The 15,721-nt window shown below is 37.0% G+C and overlaps 1 protein-coding gene across 3 annotated transcripts in view; it reads left to right on the top strand.

Moving 5' to 3' along the window:
• CUTC (cutC copper transporter) overlaps positions 1–15,721 on the top strand; it is a 54,673-nt gene that overhangs the window by 4,582 nt on the left and 34,370 nt on the right. For 2 of the 3 annotated variants that reach the window (XM_004370023.2, XM_023740762.1), the window contains exons 3-7: positions 1,849–1,908; positions 6,453–6,662; positions 7,454–7,489; positions 9,805–9,938; positions 14,577–14,604. In XM_004370023.2, coding sequence (XP_004370080.1) covers positions 1,849–1,908; positions 6,453–6,662; positions 7,454–7,489; positions 9,805–9,938; positions 14,577–14,604 — 468 coding nt within the window. The remainder of the gene's footprint in view (positions 1–1,848; positions 1,909–6,452; positions 6,663–7,453; positions 7,490–9,804; positions 9,939–14,576; positions 14,605–15,721) is intronic. The other variant, XM_023740753.1, reaches the window with a different exon arrangement.

Genomic DNA, 15,721 nt, shown 5'->3' on the forward strand with positions numbered 1-15,721 from the left:
AACAAGGTGTGGGTAGGCCTTTGGCCTCCTGGCCAGTTTGCTGACCCCTGATCTATATTCCTACTTTTACTGCCCTCAACCCCAGATTATTTTGAAGCAAATAGCATATTTGATGCAAAGACATATTTCATGTGTTTTAATCCATTGTAGTTATTCTTTTTATTGATGCTCACATGTTTCATCTTTGGCCAGTAGAAGCCTCTTCAAGTTGGTTCCTAAAAACTTTTGACATGACCCAAGTAGTCTGATAGTTATTTTGCTCCTAGTATTTTCTTATTCTTGTAATGGTCTTGATTGAAGCTACACAAAAGTAACTTGCATGGTGCCTGGGATCTTAAAAGCTTGCAAGTGGCCATCCAAGGCACAACAATTGGTCTCTGTTCACCTTGTGCAAACAGTGGAAGAAGGAGAGTCAGGAATAGAAGGATATGGAATGTGTGGCTAATTGCCTCCATAAACAACTGCCTACTTTGCCATGAAACCAGAAGAACTGGATGGTGCCTGGCTACCATTACTGAACATTTTGATCAAAGATTCCATAGAAGAATCCTAATCAGGAGGGAGAATATGCAGAACAGAATTTCAAATTCTCATAGACTGCAGACTTCCTGGAGCCGTGAAGGTTGGTGAACCCCTGAAACTGTTGCACTGAGATAATCTTTAAACCTTAAGCCAAAAATATCCCTTGAATTCTTAAAACCAAACTGTAGTTTAGCTTAACAAGTAAAAAAATGTCTGCCTTGAGCATTGTGTTCTTTTAAGAACTGTCTATAGGTGATCAAACTGCTAACAGCAACTCAAAAGATTAGATGGGAACCTTAGGGGGCAGTGAATTTATGTTAATGGGGAGGAACAAGTCAGAAAAGGAGGGTGAGAATCGTTGCACAACTCAAAGAATGTAATCAGTGTTACTAAATGATACATGTAGAAGCTATTGAATTGGTGTATATTTTGTTATCAACAATAACTAAATAAAATTTTTTAAAAAAGTAACTTGCCTTTTTCTTAAAACTTAGAATAATAAAGACTCCCTGGGGACGGATTATGTATTTTCTTATCAACAAAGAGTCAGAGATCCACTATGGTCAATCCTGAAACTTCTCTTTTATTCTAAGTTGCGTCTCTATGGATGGAGAGGCAAATTTTAAGGGGCTTACCAGAATGCTTCTTAGAAGCAAGGATGGTGAGACTATGTCTCACATACTTTAGACGTGTTATTAGGAGGGATCAGTCTCTGGAGGAGGACATCATGCTTGGTAAAGTAGAGGGTCAGTGAAAAAGAGGAAGACCCTCGATGACATGGATTGACACAGTTTCTGCAACAATGGGCTCAAGCATAACAATGACTGTGAGGATGGCACAGACCAGGCACTGTTTCATTCTGTTGTACGTAAGATTGGGACCGACTCGACAGCACCTAACAATAGCAACAACACCGGTGGCACAGTGGTTAAAGTGCTCAGCTGCTAACCAAAAGGTTGGCTGTTCGAATCCACCAGCTGCTTCATGGCAGAAAGATTTGGCAATCTGCTCCCATAAAGATTTCCAGCCGTGGAAACCCTATGGGGCAGTTCTGCCTGTCCTGTAGGGTCGATATGACTCGGAATCAACTAGGTGGCAGTGAGTTTGGTTTGGTTTTGGTTTAGCTTAGCTTGAATTAACTCTTTAATAAGCCTGGCTCTCAGTAACAATGTGGATTGCAGAGTATAGTTGGGTTAATTTTGTAATTTTATTTCAGACAATTTCTAAGACTGTTTGTTCTGTATTTGGGAAAAAAATGTAAAGAGTTTGCTATTTAATAAGAGCTTATTTTGGACAAATAATTTTTGAGCAATGCTTTTATCACAGGTGCTGGTCGAATTGAATTATGTTCTGGTCTGTTGGAGGGAGGAACCACACCCAGCATGGGTAAGTGTCCGTTTTTCACAGCATTCTCCTAAGAATTTGTTCAGAGGTAGGTAGTTGCTGTTAACATCGGTTCATCTGCTCTGGGTTAATATCAAAGACCCAGGCTTTTTTTTGTTTTTTTTTAATCTTTCCATTCTGGCATCCTTGGTATGTTGACTTTTGTCTTTATTTCTCCCCTCCTTGTCTTTGTGCTATTGTTGTCATACATTTCACTTCTACATGTGTTATAAACCCCACAGTACTTTGTTATTTTTATTTAAAGAGTGAATTATCTCTTAATGTGACTTAAACTATAAGAAAACATATAAAAAGCCAAAACTGAACCTGTTGTGGTCAGGTCAGTTCAGACTCATAGCGACCCTATAGGACAGAGTAGAACTGCCCCATATGGTTTCCAAGGAGCAGCTAGTGGATTCGAACTGCTGACCTTTTGGTTAGCAGCCAAGCTCTTCACCACTGTGCCACCAGGGCTCCAGGAAAACATACACACTGTGCCACCAGGGCTCCAGGAAAACATATATACACACACACACACAGACACACACGCACACACACACACACACACACACACACCCCCATGTAGTGACTCTTTGTGATGCTCTTCATTCCTTCTTGTAGATGCATATGTCTATCTGGTTTTATCTTCTGGGCTGGAAGTACTTCCTTTAGCATTTTTTGTAGTCCAGGTGTGCTGGTGATGAATTCTTTCAACTGTTGTATGTCTGAAAACATCTGTATTTCTCCTTCATTTTTTTAAAGATATTTTTGCTGACTAGGTTGACAGTTTTTTTTCTTTTCATATTTTAAAGATGTTTTTCCATTATCTTCTTGCTTACATTGTTTTCAAAAAGAAATATGCTATTATCCATGCCTTTCTTCTTAACGTAATGTATCTCTTTTCTCTGGTCACTTTTAAGATTTTGTTTTTATTCCTGGTTTTGAGCAATGTGATTTTTTTTTTAAACAGACTTTATTTTTTAGAGCAGTTTTATGTTTACAGAAATATTGTGAAGAAAATAGAGTTCCCATTTATGCCCTCCTCCTTGCACATTGTTTCTCTTATTAACATCTTGCGTTCCTGTGGTACATTTGTTACAGTTGATGAACCAATATTGATACATTATTGTTAACTAAAGTCCATAGTTTACCTTGGGGTTCACTCTTTGGGTATTGACAAATGATTAATGTCGTATGTTCACCATTACAGTGTCACACAGTAGTTTCACTGCCCAAAAATTGCCCTGTGCTCTACCTAATCATCCCTTCCCTGGCCCCCTGGCAACCACTGATCTTTTCACTCTCTATAGTTTTGCCTTTTCCAGAATGTCATATGGCTGTAATCATATAGTATGAAGCTTTTTCTGACTGGCTTCCTTCATTTAGCAGTATGCATTTAAGGTTCCTCCATGTCTTTTCTGGCTTGATAGCTCATTTCTTCCTTTTACTGAATAATACTCCATTGTATGGATGTATGGAAACCCTAGTGGCGTAGTGGGTAAGCACTACAACTGCTAACCAAAAGGTTGGCAGTTTGAATCCACGAGGTGCTCCTTCGAAGCCCTATGGGGCAGTTCTGCTCTGTCCTGTAGGGTTGCTATGAGTCGGAATCGACTCGATGGCAACGGGTTTGGTTTTTTTGGGTTTTGGTATGGATGTATCACAGTTTGTTTGCTCATTTTATCCGTTCACCTATTGAAGGACATCTTGGTTTCTTCCAATTTTTGGCAATTATGAATAAAGCTGCGTTCGTATACTGGTGTTTATGTAAACATATGTTTTAATCTCATTTGCATAAATACCTAGGAGTGCAATTGGTGGATCGAATCGTAAGTCTGTGTTTAGCTTTGTAAGAAACTGCCAGACTGTCTTCCAAAGTGGCTGTACCATTTCACATCCCTGTCAGAAATGAATGAGAGTTCCTGTGAGCAATGTGATTTTGGTGTACCTGGATGTGGTTTTCCTAATATTTTTTGGATGTGTGCATTTATTTTCATCAAATTTGGAAGATTTTCAACATTCAAATATTTCTTCTGTCTCCTCCTCCCTCCCTCAGTGACTTCAGCTTCATTTATATTAGGCTGTTTGACGTTTCACAACTTACTGATGAGCTGCTCCCCCCTATCCCCTGCCAGTGCCTTTTCTCTGTGTTTATTTTGGACAGTCTCTATTACTGTGTTTTTCAAGTTTACTAATCTTTTATTCTGCAATGTCTAACCTGCTGTTAATGACATCTAGTATTTTTTCATCTCACACATTGTAGTTTTCATCTCTAGAAGTTTGATTTGTCTTTTTTTTTAAAAAAAATATATAGCTCCCATGTCTCTTCTTAACTTTTTAACATATGGAATAAAGTTATAATAGCTGTTTTAATGATCTTGTCTGCTAATTCTAATATCTGTATCAATTCTGGGTTGGTTTTCTTGATTGATTTATTGCCTCATGATACATCATATTTTCCTGACTGGTAATTTTTTGATGCCAGGCATTGTGACTTTTACTTTGTTGGCTACTAGATTTTTTTGTCTCCCTATAAATATTCTTGAGCTATATTCGGGGATACAGTTAGGTTAGTTGGAAACATTCAGTCCTTTTGGGTCTTTTAAGATTTGTTAGGGAAGTCTGAAACAGTGCTCAGTCTAGAGCTAATTGTTCCCTGCCGCTGAGGCAAGACACTTCTATTTACTCTACCTGATGTCCCATGAATCTTGAGATTTTTCTGTCTGACTTGTGGGAACAGGCATTATTCCCATCCCGTTGTGGATGTCAGACACTGTTACGTCTAATCCTGTTCAGTAGTTGTTTCCCTGGCCCGTGTAGTTACCTTGCATGCATGCACTCATCAGTACTTAGCTGAATATTCAAGGGAGGCTCTTTGCAGATCTTTAGAGTTCTCTTTCTCTCCTTCATGGTACTCTGTCCTGTAAACTCTAGCCACCTTGGTCTGCCTGGAATCTCAGCTCTATCTCCTCAACCCAGAGATTTCTCTGTGCCCCATCTGGGTTCCACCTCCCTGCACTGTGACCTGGAAACTCTCAAGGCTGTTACCTGAGTCAGCCATAGGGTTCACCTCATTTGTTTTCCATCTTTCAAGAATCACTGTCCTTGGTTGCATGATGTCCAGTGTCTTCCAAATCATTGTTTCATACATATTGCCCATTTTGGGTTCTTATAGGCAGGAGGGTAAATCTGATCTCTGTTAGTCTGTCTTGGCCAAAAGCAGAAATCCCTCTCTGAATTTTTGATTCCTAAGATATGCTACTCTGAGATTGATGATAACATTATTTGGTATAAAGGTTTATGTATACAGCAGCCTTTTGGAATCTTCTCACTAAAGGAGGACATTCCATGGCCATTCTAAAATCTCTAAAAGATATCAGTAAATAGTGCAGTTTGTTTTTTGCAACAGCAATCATGATTCATTGCTTTGTGCTGGGATTACTGCTACCCCATGCAATATTTGGGTTCGTTTACCAACAAAGAAGAAATTCACGTTGGGTAAACAGCTAATAGTGCTTGCCACAGATCTTAAATTATCGAAAGTTTCTGAGCTAGCCACAAATTGTGTCATATTTAGGTACTTTTATTGATAGATTCCTGTATAAAATCACAAATAAGTAGAACTTTGCTTCCTTTTACATATCTTTCAAAAAAAAGTCTATGCTAAATTTCTTTGTCCACTTAAGGGTCATACTTTGAAACATTTTAACCATCTCTGTAAAACTGAAACAAACCCGTTTCCACTGAGTCGATTCTTACTCATGGCAACCCCATGTTTTACAGAGTAGAACCGCTCCACAGGGTTTTCTTGGCTGTGATCTTTACGGAAGTAGATCTCCAGACCTTTCTTCTGCAGAGTGGCTGGGTGGGTTCAAATTGCCAGCCGTTAGGTTAGCACCCAATCACACACCGCTGGCACTACTTAGGCACCAACCATCTCTATACAAAAGAAAAAACCCCAAACCTGTTGCCATTGAGTCGATTCCGACTCATAGCGACCCTATAAGACAGAGTAGAACTGTCCCATAGGGTTTCGGGGAGCATTTGGTAGATTCGAACTGCTGGCTTTTTGTTTAGCAGCTGTAGCACGTAACCACTGTGCCACCAGGGCCCCATAGTAGGTTTGAAATAGAGCTACAATCAATTACAAAGCAGAAACTGGATCTTAGGGAATGCACTGGCGGAAGATTGAGCCTGAGAGTTATTACACTTTCAGATATCACATGCTAGTCAAAGAATTTGGAGTCATACGGTTTTTATTGAGTCAACTAACAAGTGCTTTTAAAGTGCAGTATCTCCCTTCTGTTTTCCAAGTTGCTGTTTTTCACCTGTGGCTTCCTTATTAACTTTCACCATGTACACATTTTTCTTCTCAGTGCCCTCCTTCCTTTAGACCCATGTTTCTTGTGATTTCTTCAGTCATTTCTTCCATTTCTTTTGGAAGTGATACACAAGAGCAAATCTAAAAGACCAATAATATTTTATTGACTTCTTTGAATTTTTAGCTCACATTTGAATTTTAATTAGTCTGCTCTCTGTTCTTGTAGGTGTCCTTCAAGTAGTGAAGCAGTGTGTCCAGATCCCAGTTTTTGTGATGATTCGGCCCCGAGGAGGTGATTTCTTATATTCGGATCGTGAAATTGAGGTGATGAAGACTGACATTCGTCTTGCCAAGCTGTATGGTGCTGATGGTTTGGTATTCGGAGCATTGACTGAAGATGGACACATTGACAAAGAGCTGTGCATGTCCCTTGTGGGTAAGAATTTTGTATCTGAGACCAGAGTCTCTAATAATGACTGAATTTATATACCCAATGTGGAAAAACGTGATCACAAAACTGACTTTTCAGTTACACCTGTAGGCACTTAAACTAGCCTAACCACTTTAAACAGTAGTGATTTAGGTGTTTGGGCTGGAGGGTATATGTGGCATAGCCCTCCGAACTCTCCTCAGTTTCTGTAGTTCAGGTTCTGCTATGTTCCTGTAGGGTCTAATGGAGGTTTATCTTGATTCCTTTAACCACTACACGAAAAACTTCAAAAGGTATTATAGTTGGTGAGGGTAAGGAGATGGGGAGAAGACAAGCAAACTACCTGTATTAGTAGGCCAAAATCTTTCTTGAAGATTCTCAGGGAGTAAGTAATAGATTTAATGCTGTACTTGTAGTTGTCAGATCATATGCTTTTTATATTGTGCCCCTAAGGTGTGGATAACCAGTTTTTTATATGGAAATCAGAGATTAGTGGAAAGATAGAACTTTTGACTTTGTAAGAATGCCATTTTATTATTATTTTAGTTCACTGTCTTCACTTCTTAGGAGAGGAAACTATTAAAAAAGAAAGTCCTACCTAGCATGGAGAATTCTGTATATAAAAAAAAGACAAACCCATTGCCCCTCAAGTCTATTCTGACTTGTAGTGGCCCCATAGGATTTTTTTCAAGGCTGTAAATCTCTACAGAAACAGACTGCCACATATTCCTCCCACGATCTGTGTATAATAGTCAGTGATAATCTCTTCATGTTGTTCTCTGACTTTCTTTTAATAGCTATTTGCCGTCCTCTGCCAGTCACTTTCCACCGCGGTGAGTCATTTCCATTTTAGAAGTTCTGTTGTACAGTGTCAGTTTTCTAATTTCTCAAAATGCTACAAACTTTTATGGAACAAAGTTCTGTAGATTTACAGTGTTACTAGTTAGTTTCTTTATATTGATCTTGGGACAAAAAATTGTGAATTTAGGGATGTACAATTTCTAGAAATTTTGAAGCCTTAGTTATGAAAAGTTGTTGAAAGTAGATATTGCGGGGTATGATATAATAGGGAGAGAGTAAGCAAGTCTCCAAGTGCACATACCTGTCACAGCTTTCCAAGCAAGAATCCTGAGATTCATTTTAAGTAGATTGCCTTAGGCTATGTGCAACCCCAAAAGAAATAAGCCAGTGGAATGGAATGTGCTGACTGGCTTAAGCCAGACAAAGTCATTCCTGGAGCTAGGAGTAAGGTCAACTTTCCCAGATGAATATGGACTTCCTGAGGGTGCCTGAAATACCTGAAAAAAATTGGATACTACTAGGAAGGGGGAAAGAAGAGATACATGCTGGATAGATAATAAACAGATGTCCACTATAATGCACATAACTCCTTTTTGTTATTGATAGCTACTCTGCCTCAAAGTGATTTCTAAAAAATATCTGATAGTTTCACATAAAAAAGATGCTTCCTATCTGCAAATCAGGTAAATTCCCATCTACTTAGACCAAGTTTTGGTAAAATAGAGGAACAAGATTCAGTTTTGCCTTCAGAAGGCATTGCCATTGCACATGAAAAGAAAGAAATGTTTAGTGAATTTATCTTTTTAGCTTCATGATATGCTTGAGAAGGTACTGAATGTTCTTCTGTCCTTTTGAATAAACATTCAAAGATTAGGATAAGAGTGGTCACCAGCATTTCCATTCATTTATATATGTTAGAGATAAAGCATATTTGTTTCTCTTGTTTCTTTATATAATAAATGACATTACCAGAAAACTGTTTCCTTTGACTTACTGTTTAAACTAGCAATAAATAAAATACGTTAGATTGCTTAAAAGCCAGCACCTTGAGGTGCTAGTCCATCCCTCAAAAGTTTTTAAACATGGAAGTAATTTAAATTAGTAAGCATTTGTCTAAAAAATACATAGTTTAAAATTTGGCACACTAATTATTCAAAAAGTAAACTAGTTCTGTCGTACATAGGTCGCTATGAGTCGGAACTGACTCGACGACACCTAACAACAGTCATACAGAATATATTTTTCTGTTCTTAAACTAAGAACAGAAACTAAGTTCTTTTCTTTTTCTTCCAGTAAGTTTAACAAAAATATTTTAATGTTTCCAAAATGTATAGCAGTTTTACATTGTCCTGGGTTCCACTTTGTTTTTTTTTTTTTGCTCATATGTTAAATGAGAGAGCCGGATAGTATAATGATTGATAAGAAGGTGCTGCCATCCAATAAGGAAAATCCTCTGAAGTAGATTTGGCCGCCTGGATGCACTGAAGGGTGAAAGGAAAGGGTCTATCCCAGAGGACCACTAGCACCTATCCAGTCTAACCATGGATTAGAACTTCCATGTCACGTAGAAGTGCTGAGAACCAAACCAAAGTAGAAGTAGTTTTTCTGCTTTGGGGTTCCTGGTGCTGCCGTCCTCTCTGATGTTTCTGAGGAGGGGAAAGGTCTCTTAGAAAGGAGGATGGAATTGAAACCTCGTATAGTCTGTTGTAAACAATTGTCCTTATACTATGAGCCTTGAGTATATAGAGTAAATGGATTAGTATAAAATATTAGTCTATAATGAGAATGGAAACCAAGGCCTTTTCTAGAACTAATAAATGTTACGTTTCATTCTACTTAATCTAGTTGCCTGAAGCCTTAGAGCAAATTTCCCAAATCTGAGTCATTTACATATCACATGTACAATTTTACCATACATGAGTGGTACCTATGTGAGTTAATTTTCTTTAAATAAAATTGTAAGTAAATTTATTTTAAAGAGAAGCTTATAAATACTGAAAATTGGAAAATTTTTATTTCTAATATGCGTGTAAATAAATTACATCTGTTAAAATGTGTACCATCTAAAATGATCACGTGTATGATGGTATGCAGACTGTGGTGTGCTAGTAAGATGGCTCTTGGAAAAAAAGAACCTGGATTTGTGGCATTTGCTGATTTCTGTGGTATAAATACTCCACCTTGACTGATTTCAAGCTACCAATAGATTAACAGCTGGCTTGCAAAGTTTCTGAATATTTAACAATATAACCCAGGTCTAGCGCACCACTGTATGTGTACTACATTTTAGAGAACACTGCATTACAGGATATTTGTTCAAAATTCAAATTAATTTTATTTCTTTCAGCCTTTGACATGGTTCATGATCCAGTGGCAGCTCTGGAGACACTCTTAACTTTGGGATTCGAACGAGTATTGACCAGTGGATGTGACAGTTCGGCACTAGAGGGGCTACCCCTAATAAAGCGACTCATAGATCAGGTACACACTACTTCCTAAGACTCTGTTGTAGTTACTCCTGACATTCTGTTGTTCAGCTAGGTTGTGAAAATAATTACTGACTTTATGATTACTCTATAGGAAAAAGCAAGCAGTAATACAGTTATATAATCCTTACTTCTTTCACATGAGTGCTTTTTAGTAACCAAGGCTCTTCAGATTATACCTTCTTCTCACTTACCAACTGTCTCTTTATCTGACATATCGCATTTACGACAATAGTAAAAAATCTATTATCTGACTGTTTTACACGTTAACAATGTATGTCTGGCAGTAACGAATGCAGAAGTGTGAGGCGGGAGTAATGCTGGCTGTGATGGTTAAGGTCATGTGTAAACCTGACTGGGCCATGATTCTCTGTGGTTTGGCAGTTATATAATGATGTAATTTGGTAGTTATGTAATAATTTAGTCATCCTCCGTTTTCACATAACACTGATTTCATGTAACGACCTGGTCTTTGGAACCTAACAGGTTGATAAGTAAGGAGAGTGTGTATAGATAGTGCCTAAGGATCTGACCTAACTTAGTAACCACAGCAAATTTTACCTTTTCTCTGCTATTTAGTATGCATAGTTTTAAGCCACGTCTTCACACTTCAGCCTATGTACAATCAGGATCCCATAAAAAATTTGAGATAATTATTATTTGGAGGTACATTCCAAAACTAAAATTGTATTCTTCTCCTTTTATCTCTCTTTATCTATCAAATAGAAGGAAATATATTTTTCTCTTGTCCCCTAGTAAGTTAGTACCATTTGTAGAGCAGTCAGAGGTTGGCTTAGTATGTCTGTGTTTCTTTGACACCAGTGCAGAGGCATTCTAAATTATGATCTACAGTATGGGCTTTAAGATTATAGAGTTCTGGGTTTGAGACTCAGATTTAACACTTACTTGCTGTATGATATTGAGTAGGTTACTTAACCTTTAAGCCTGTTTCTTCATGTGTGAAATTGAGAAAATTTTAATAACTCCTTTATGCATTTGCTCTAAGGGTTGGTAGACATAAGATATGTAAAAGACAATAGCACCAGTGCTTGGCATGTAGATCTTAATACACATCAGTTTATATTATTATTGTTGCTATTATTAATAATATTATTTATTCTATGTAGACATCTCATTATCTGAAAATCATTTTAATTATCTGAAAATCATTTTATTTCCACGTCTCTATAGCCATGAAAATAATTTTCAGAAAGTTTGCTTAAGGATCTGATGTGGCTTTGCTAGTTTGGGATTCACTAATTTTATAAATATTTATTAAGTGCATATATTATGTACAGGGCATTTGTACTATGGTGGTGACCAAGGGTGGGTGGGTGGGTGGGTGGGTGTGTGTGTGTGTGTGTCTGTGTGTGTGTCTGTGTGTGTGTGTGTGTGTGAAGAATGATATCCAGAGCCTTGAAAACCTTGTTAAACAGTTTGTATTTTATCCTCAGTGGGGAAGCCTGAAGGGTTTTAAAATAGAAAAGCTGATGAATCAGTCTTCCATTTTAAAAAGGGTGCTCACTACAGAGTAGAGAATAGGTTAGATATAATTGCCATAGTATTGTATTACATTTCATAATATGCAAGTGAGTGATTTGTAGGTTAATCGTTGGTTGGCAGGAAGAGCTTGGTTCAATATTCTCATACATTAACATTACTTCTTGAAGTAATTACTTACCAGTATAATATACTGGTTAAAATCACAGGCTTTGGGATTAGGCCTGGTTTAAATCCTGGCTTTACCATTTATTACCAGAAATGTAGGGCAGAGTACCTAACCATCTTAAACCTCAGTTTCTTCATCTACAAAGTCAGGATAATAATAGCACCTAACTACTATAATTAGTTCTGATAATAGCACAATGTCTGACACTCATTAAGTGCTTTATATTGATTGCTTTGATAGCCTTAGCTAAGCATGTAGTTCTAAATAATCTTTTATGGAAGGCCAAAAAAAGTGATAGAATTTATCTAATAAAAAATATCATTTGTCCATGTTTTGGAAAGCTTTCATTTGGTAAGAAACAGGTAAATGTGACACTTCTTCTAAAATCATTTCAGCTTTCTAGATAGTGAATATTTTTTTAAATTGATGCTTTGTTTTAGTACATTTGAGACTACTAAGTTTAGCCTTGTTCCATTTCTCTAACAATTATTAAATTATCTGAAATTGCCTCTTCTCCCTTTCACTCTCTATTTCATTACCTTACTTTATTTTTTCTTCATTGTACTTACTGCTACTTGAAATTTTATTATATAAATATACTTGTCTGTTGTCTTTTTTGTTTGAATGTGTAAGCTCCATGAGAGTGGGAACTTTTGTCTTATTCACTACAATATTCCCCATACCTATAACTGTCTGGTACATGGTAGGTACTCAGTAAAGGGCATTTGATAAACACTTTCATGATAAATGAGTTTGGTGAGGGTTAAAAAATTGTTCAGAAGAGGGTTCTCTGAAATATCTACAAAATGATAGTCTACAGATTTTTTCACAGAATATATATATTCTTTTTTGGGTAACTTTGGAGCTGCCATTCCAAAATGACATATAACTCAGCTTACATGAAAAATAGTATGTCTTTTCAGTGACGAATGTGCAGAAGTTGTCATTTGAGGTCACTTTTGATCATTTTATTAAGTCCCTGTTACTTAATTACTAGTCTGGCGTGGGGGGGGTTCTAATTTTGCTCAGTGGAGAATGTGATTGTGTTGTTGACTTATACTCTACAAAAAGATTTTTTTACACCTTGATATAGTATGCAACTAAACCAATAGCAATCCATCAATTTCTGTATGACTACTCTTTTTGAGTCATTTATTGATCTCTGTTTCCCTTTTGCATCAGCATATTATTATTTCTTATCCTTTTTTTTTAACTAAAAAAGAATCCTTTTTTGCAGGATGGCTTCTCCAATTATCTATCTTTTTTGTAGCTATGATAGAGTTCATGGCCAGGGGACCTGGTGATGCAGTGGTTAAGACCTCGGCAGCTAACTAAAAGGTCAACAGTTCAGATCCACCAGCTGCTCCTCAGAAACCCTATGGGGCCGTTCTACTCTGTCCTTTTGGGTCGCTATGAGTCGAAATTGACTTGATGGCAACCAGTTTTATAGAGTTTGTTGCTATTACGTAAAGATCCTCAACAAAGAATCATATTGAATGCTCACCTTAACTTTACAGTAATAGTTACTTAGAGCACATTAAAGTATCTATAACTTATTTTAACAGTAGAGGGGAGAGCTGTTTCTTCCTCTGCTCATGACCTTTCCTTGCCTACTGTTGCCACCTTCCCTTTTCACTGCTTTTTTTCTGTCATTGCTTTTAAGACTTTCTACTTCTCTTCCCTTCTTTGCGTTTGTTATTTCTGATGTTAGCTAGTTTTTGCTTTATTCCCGTCTTTCTGTTTCTGTTCCCTTCTACCTTCTTCCATCCTTTCTTCTTTTCCTCTCTTCCCACCTTGTATACTGTACCTCTCTTTTTTCCCCCATTTTCTCCTCCCCACACTAAGCCAATCTTTCCATTTTTTCATTTATCCTAACTGGACATGATGTAGAACTAAGTATCTTTTTCAGCGTTTATTGTATTTACTGAATACATTAATTGAATGTTTCATTTTTTTATGGAAAAAGAAACTAAGCTGTGTGTGATTCTTGATCTGATTTTTGCTGTACTTCAATAGCGCTCAAGTAAGAAAGATTCTGTATGCAACCCTGAATACATACACAGGCTGAACAGTTGAGGCAAACAACTTGGAATTGTGATGAGTGGCAGGATTGGCTGATCCAGCATTAAAAATTCATTTCAGGGAAAGCATATGTGAAAAAATTCAATTTATGTATAACTTGATTGATTTTATTCTACAAATTAGTGAGCTTCACATAATATGTAGTTTTTATTCTGTCATTGTTACCTACTTGCTTTCTGTTAGTTCCACCAAGTATCTATTTTATAATGGGATGATTTCCTTTTGACTTTCAGTGATACTGAGTATAGTACCAAAAATTACTTAAGAAATGAAATTTTGAATTAAAATTTTAATAGAAGAAATTACAGTATTTATCTTCCAGAATTATCAGAAATTAAATAACTTTATATAGTCTAGTTTTATTACTTAAAAACCAGTTAAATGGACCTATGGCTTTGTTTACTTGGTATGATGACATAGGGGAAATACAGTTGAGCATACAGGATTTGAGTGGATTTTTTTTTCAGTCACCTGTTTATTTAGAATTAGGCTTATGCTCTTTCTTTTCAGGGAAATCCTTATTTAAATTGAACTACTTCCATTCTATTCCATACCAAGAACTCAGAATTTAATTAGTGTCATATTTCAGTAATGACTTTTCTGAAGGTGGTGTGATTATCTAGCATTTATATTGGATTCTTCTGTTTGCGTTATAACAATACAGGTCTTTAAAGTAATATAATAAACTTTCTAGATAGAAAGAGCTACTATATTGTATATCTTGCTTGCTCAAGATTCCAAAGAAATAGAAATCTATTGAAAATTAGACATTAGTAGTAATTTTTTAAATTTAATATACTTTGACTCATGTTTCTGTTCTCACTGCCTTATTATCCCATTTAAGAGAAGGATATTAAAATTTACTTTTTTTTTTTTTTCCAGGCAAAAGACAGGATTGTGGTAATGCCAGGTATTTATTTATATATCCATTCACTAGCTATAACACTGAACTGTAGTAGAGGTAGAGCAAAGGAGGCAGGATAATATGGGAGAAAGTATTAGTACATGGTGTTTGGAGAGAACATTGATTAAAATGTTTAAGATTCGGGGATCTGTGCTGGAATCAAAGTTCCTGGGTGGTGCAGACGATTAACGCGCTCAGCTGCTAACCAAAAGATTGGAGGTTCGAGATCATCCAGAGGTACCTTGGAAGAAAGGCATAGTGATTTACTTCCAAAAAATTAGCCATTGAAAACCCTGTGGCACATAGTTCTACTCTGACACGTGTGGTCACCATGAGTTGGAATCAACTCAGCAGCAGCTAGTGGTGGTGGTGGTGGTGTGCTGGAATTAGAAACTTTAGAGAAGGGGATTTTAGAAGAAAGAGAACATTCTAGCAGGTATTAGCTCAGAGAAGATCAAATAAAGAAGGAGATTGGGATTGGGGTTTCTCCATGTTTGCTCTCCCATGGTATAGAGTTTTGTGAATGTGATAGCCATCTCTAGTGAGGCACACATGTTTGATGCTGCCTCAGCGTGTTAGGGCCAAATGTTCTTAGTTGTTAACCAGCATTTAGGTTTAGTTGTTAAGCTAGCATTTAGGTCACATCCCTGGATAAATATAATACTCTCTCAGTTTCTGAAAATCTCTGATTTCTGAATTCTTTCTTGTAGCCAGAATTATTTTTCTTTTACTTTTTTTAAAAAAATTTTTTATTGTTGTAGTTTAAATGAAGTTTCAATTTCAAGTTAGTCTCCCATACGAAAATTTATACATACGTTGTTCTGTGACCCTAATTGCTCTCCCCATACTGTGACAGCACACTCCTCCTTTCCACCCCTGATTCCGCATATCCATTCAACCAGCTCCTAACCCTCTCTGCCTTCCTGTCTCACCTCTAGAAAGAAGCTGCCCATTTAGTGTCTTGTATCTACTTGAGCTAAGAGACACACTTCTCATGAGTATCACTTTATGTCCCACAATCCAGTCCAATCCCTGTCGGAAGAGTTGGCCTTGGAAACTGTTTTATTTCTGGGCTGATAGAGAATCCAGGGGCCATGCTTTCTGGGGTTCCTCCAGTCTCAGT

Source organism: Trichechus manatus, unplaced genomic scaffold (assembly GCF_000243295.1).
Source record: "Trichechus manatus latirostris isolate Lorelei unplaced genomic scaffold, TriManLat1.0 scaffold00007, whole genome shotgun sequence".
Classification (NCBI taxonomy): Eukaryota; Metazoa; Chordata; class Mammalia; order Sirenia; family Trichechidae; genus Trichechus; species Trichechus manatus.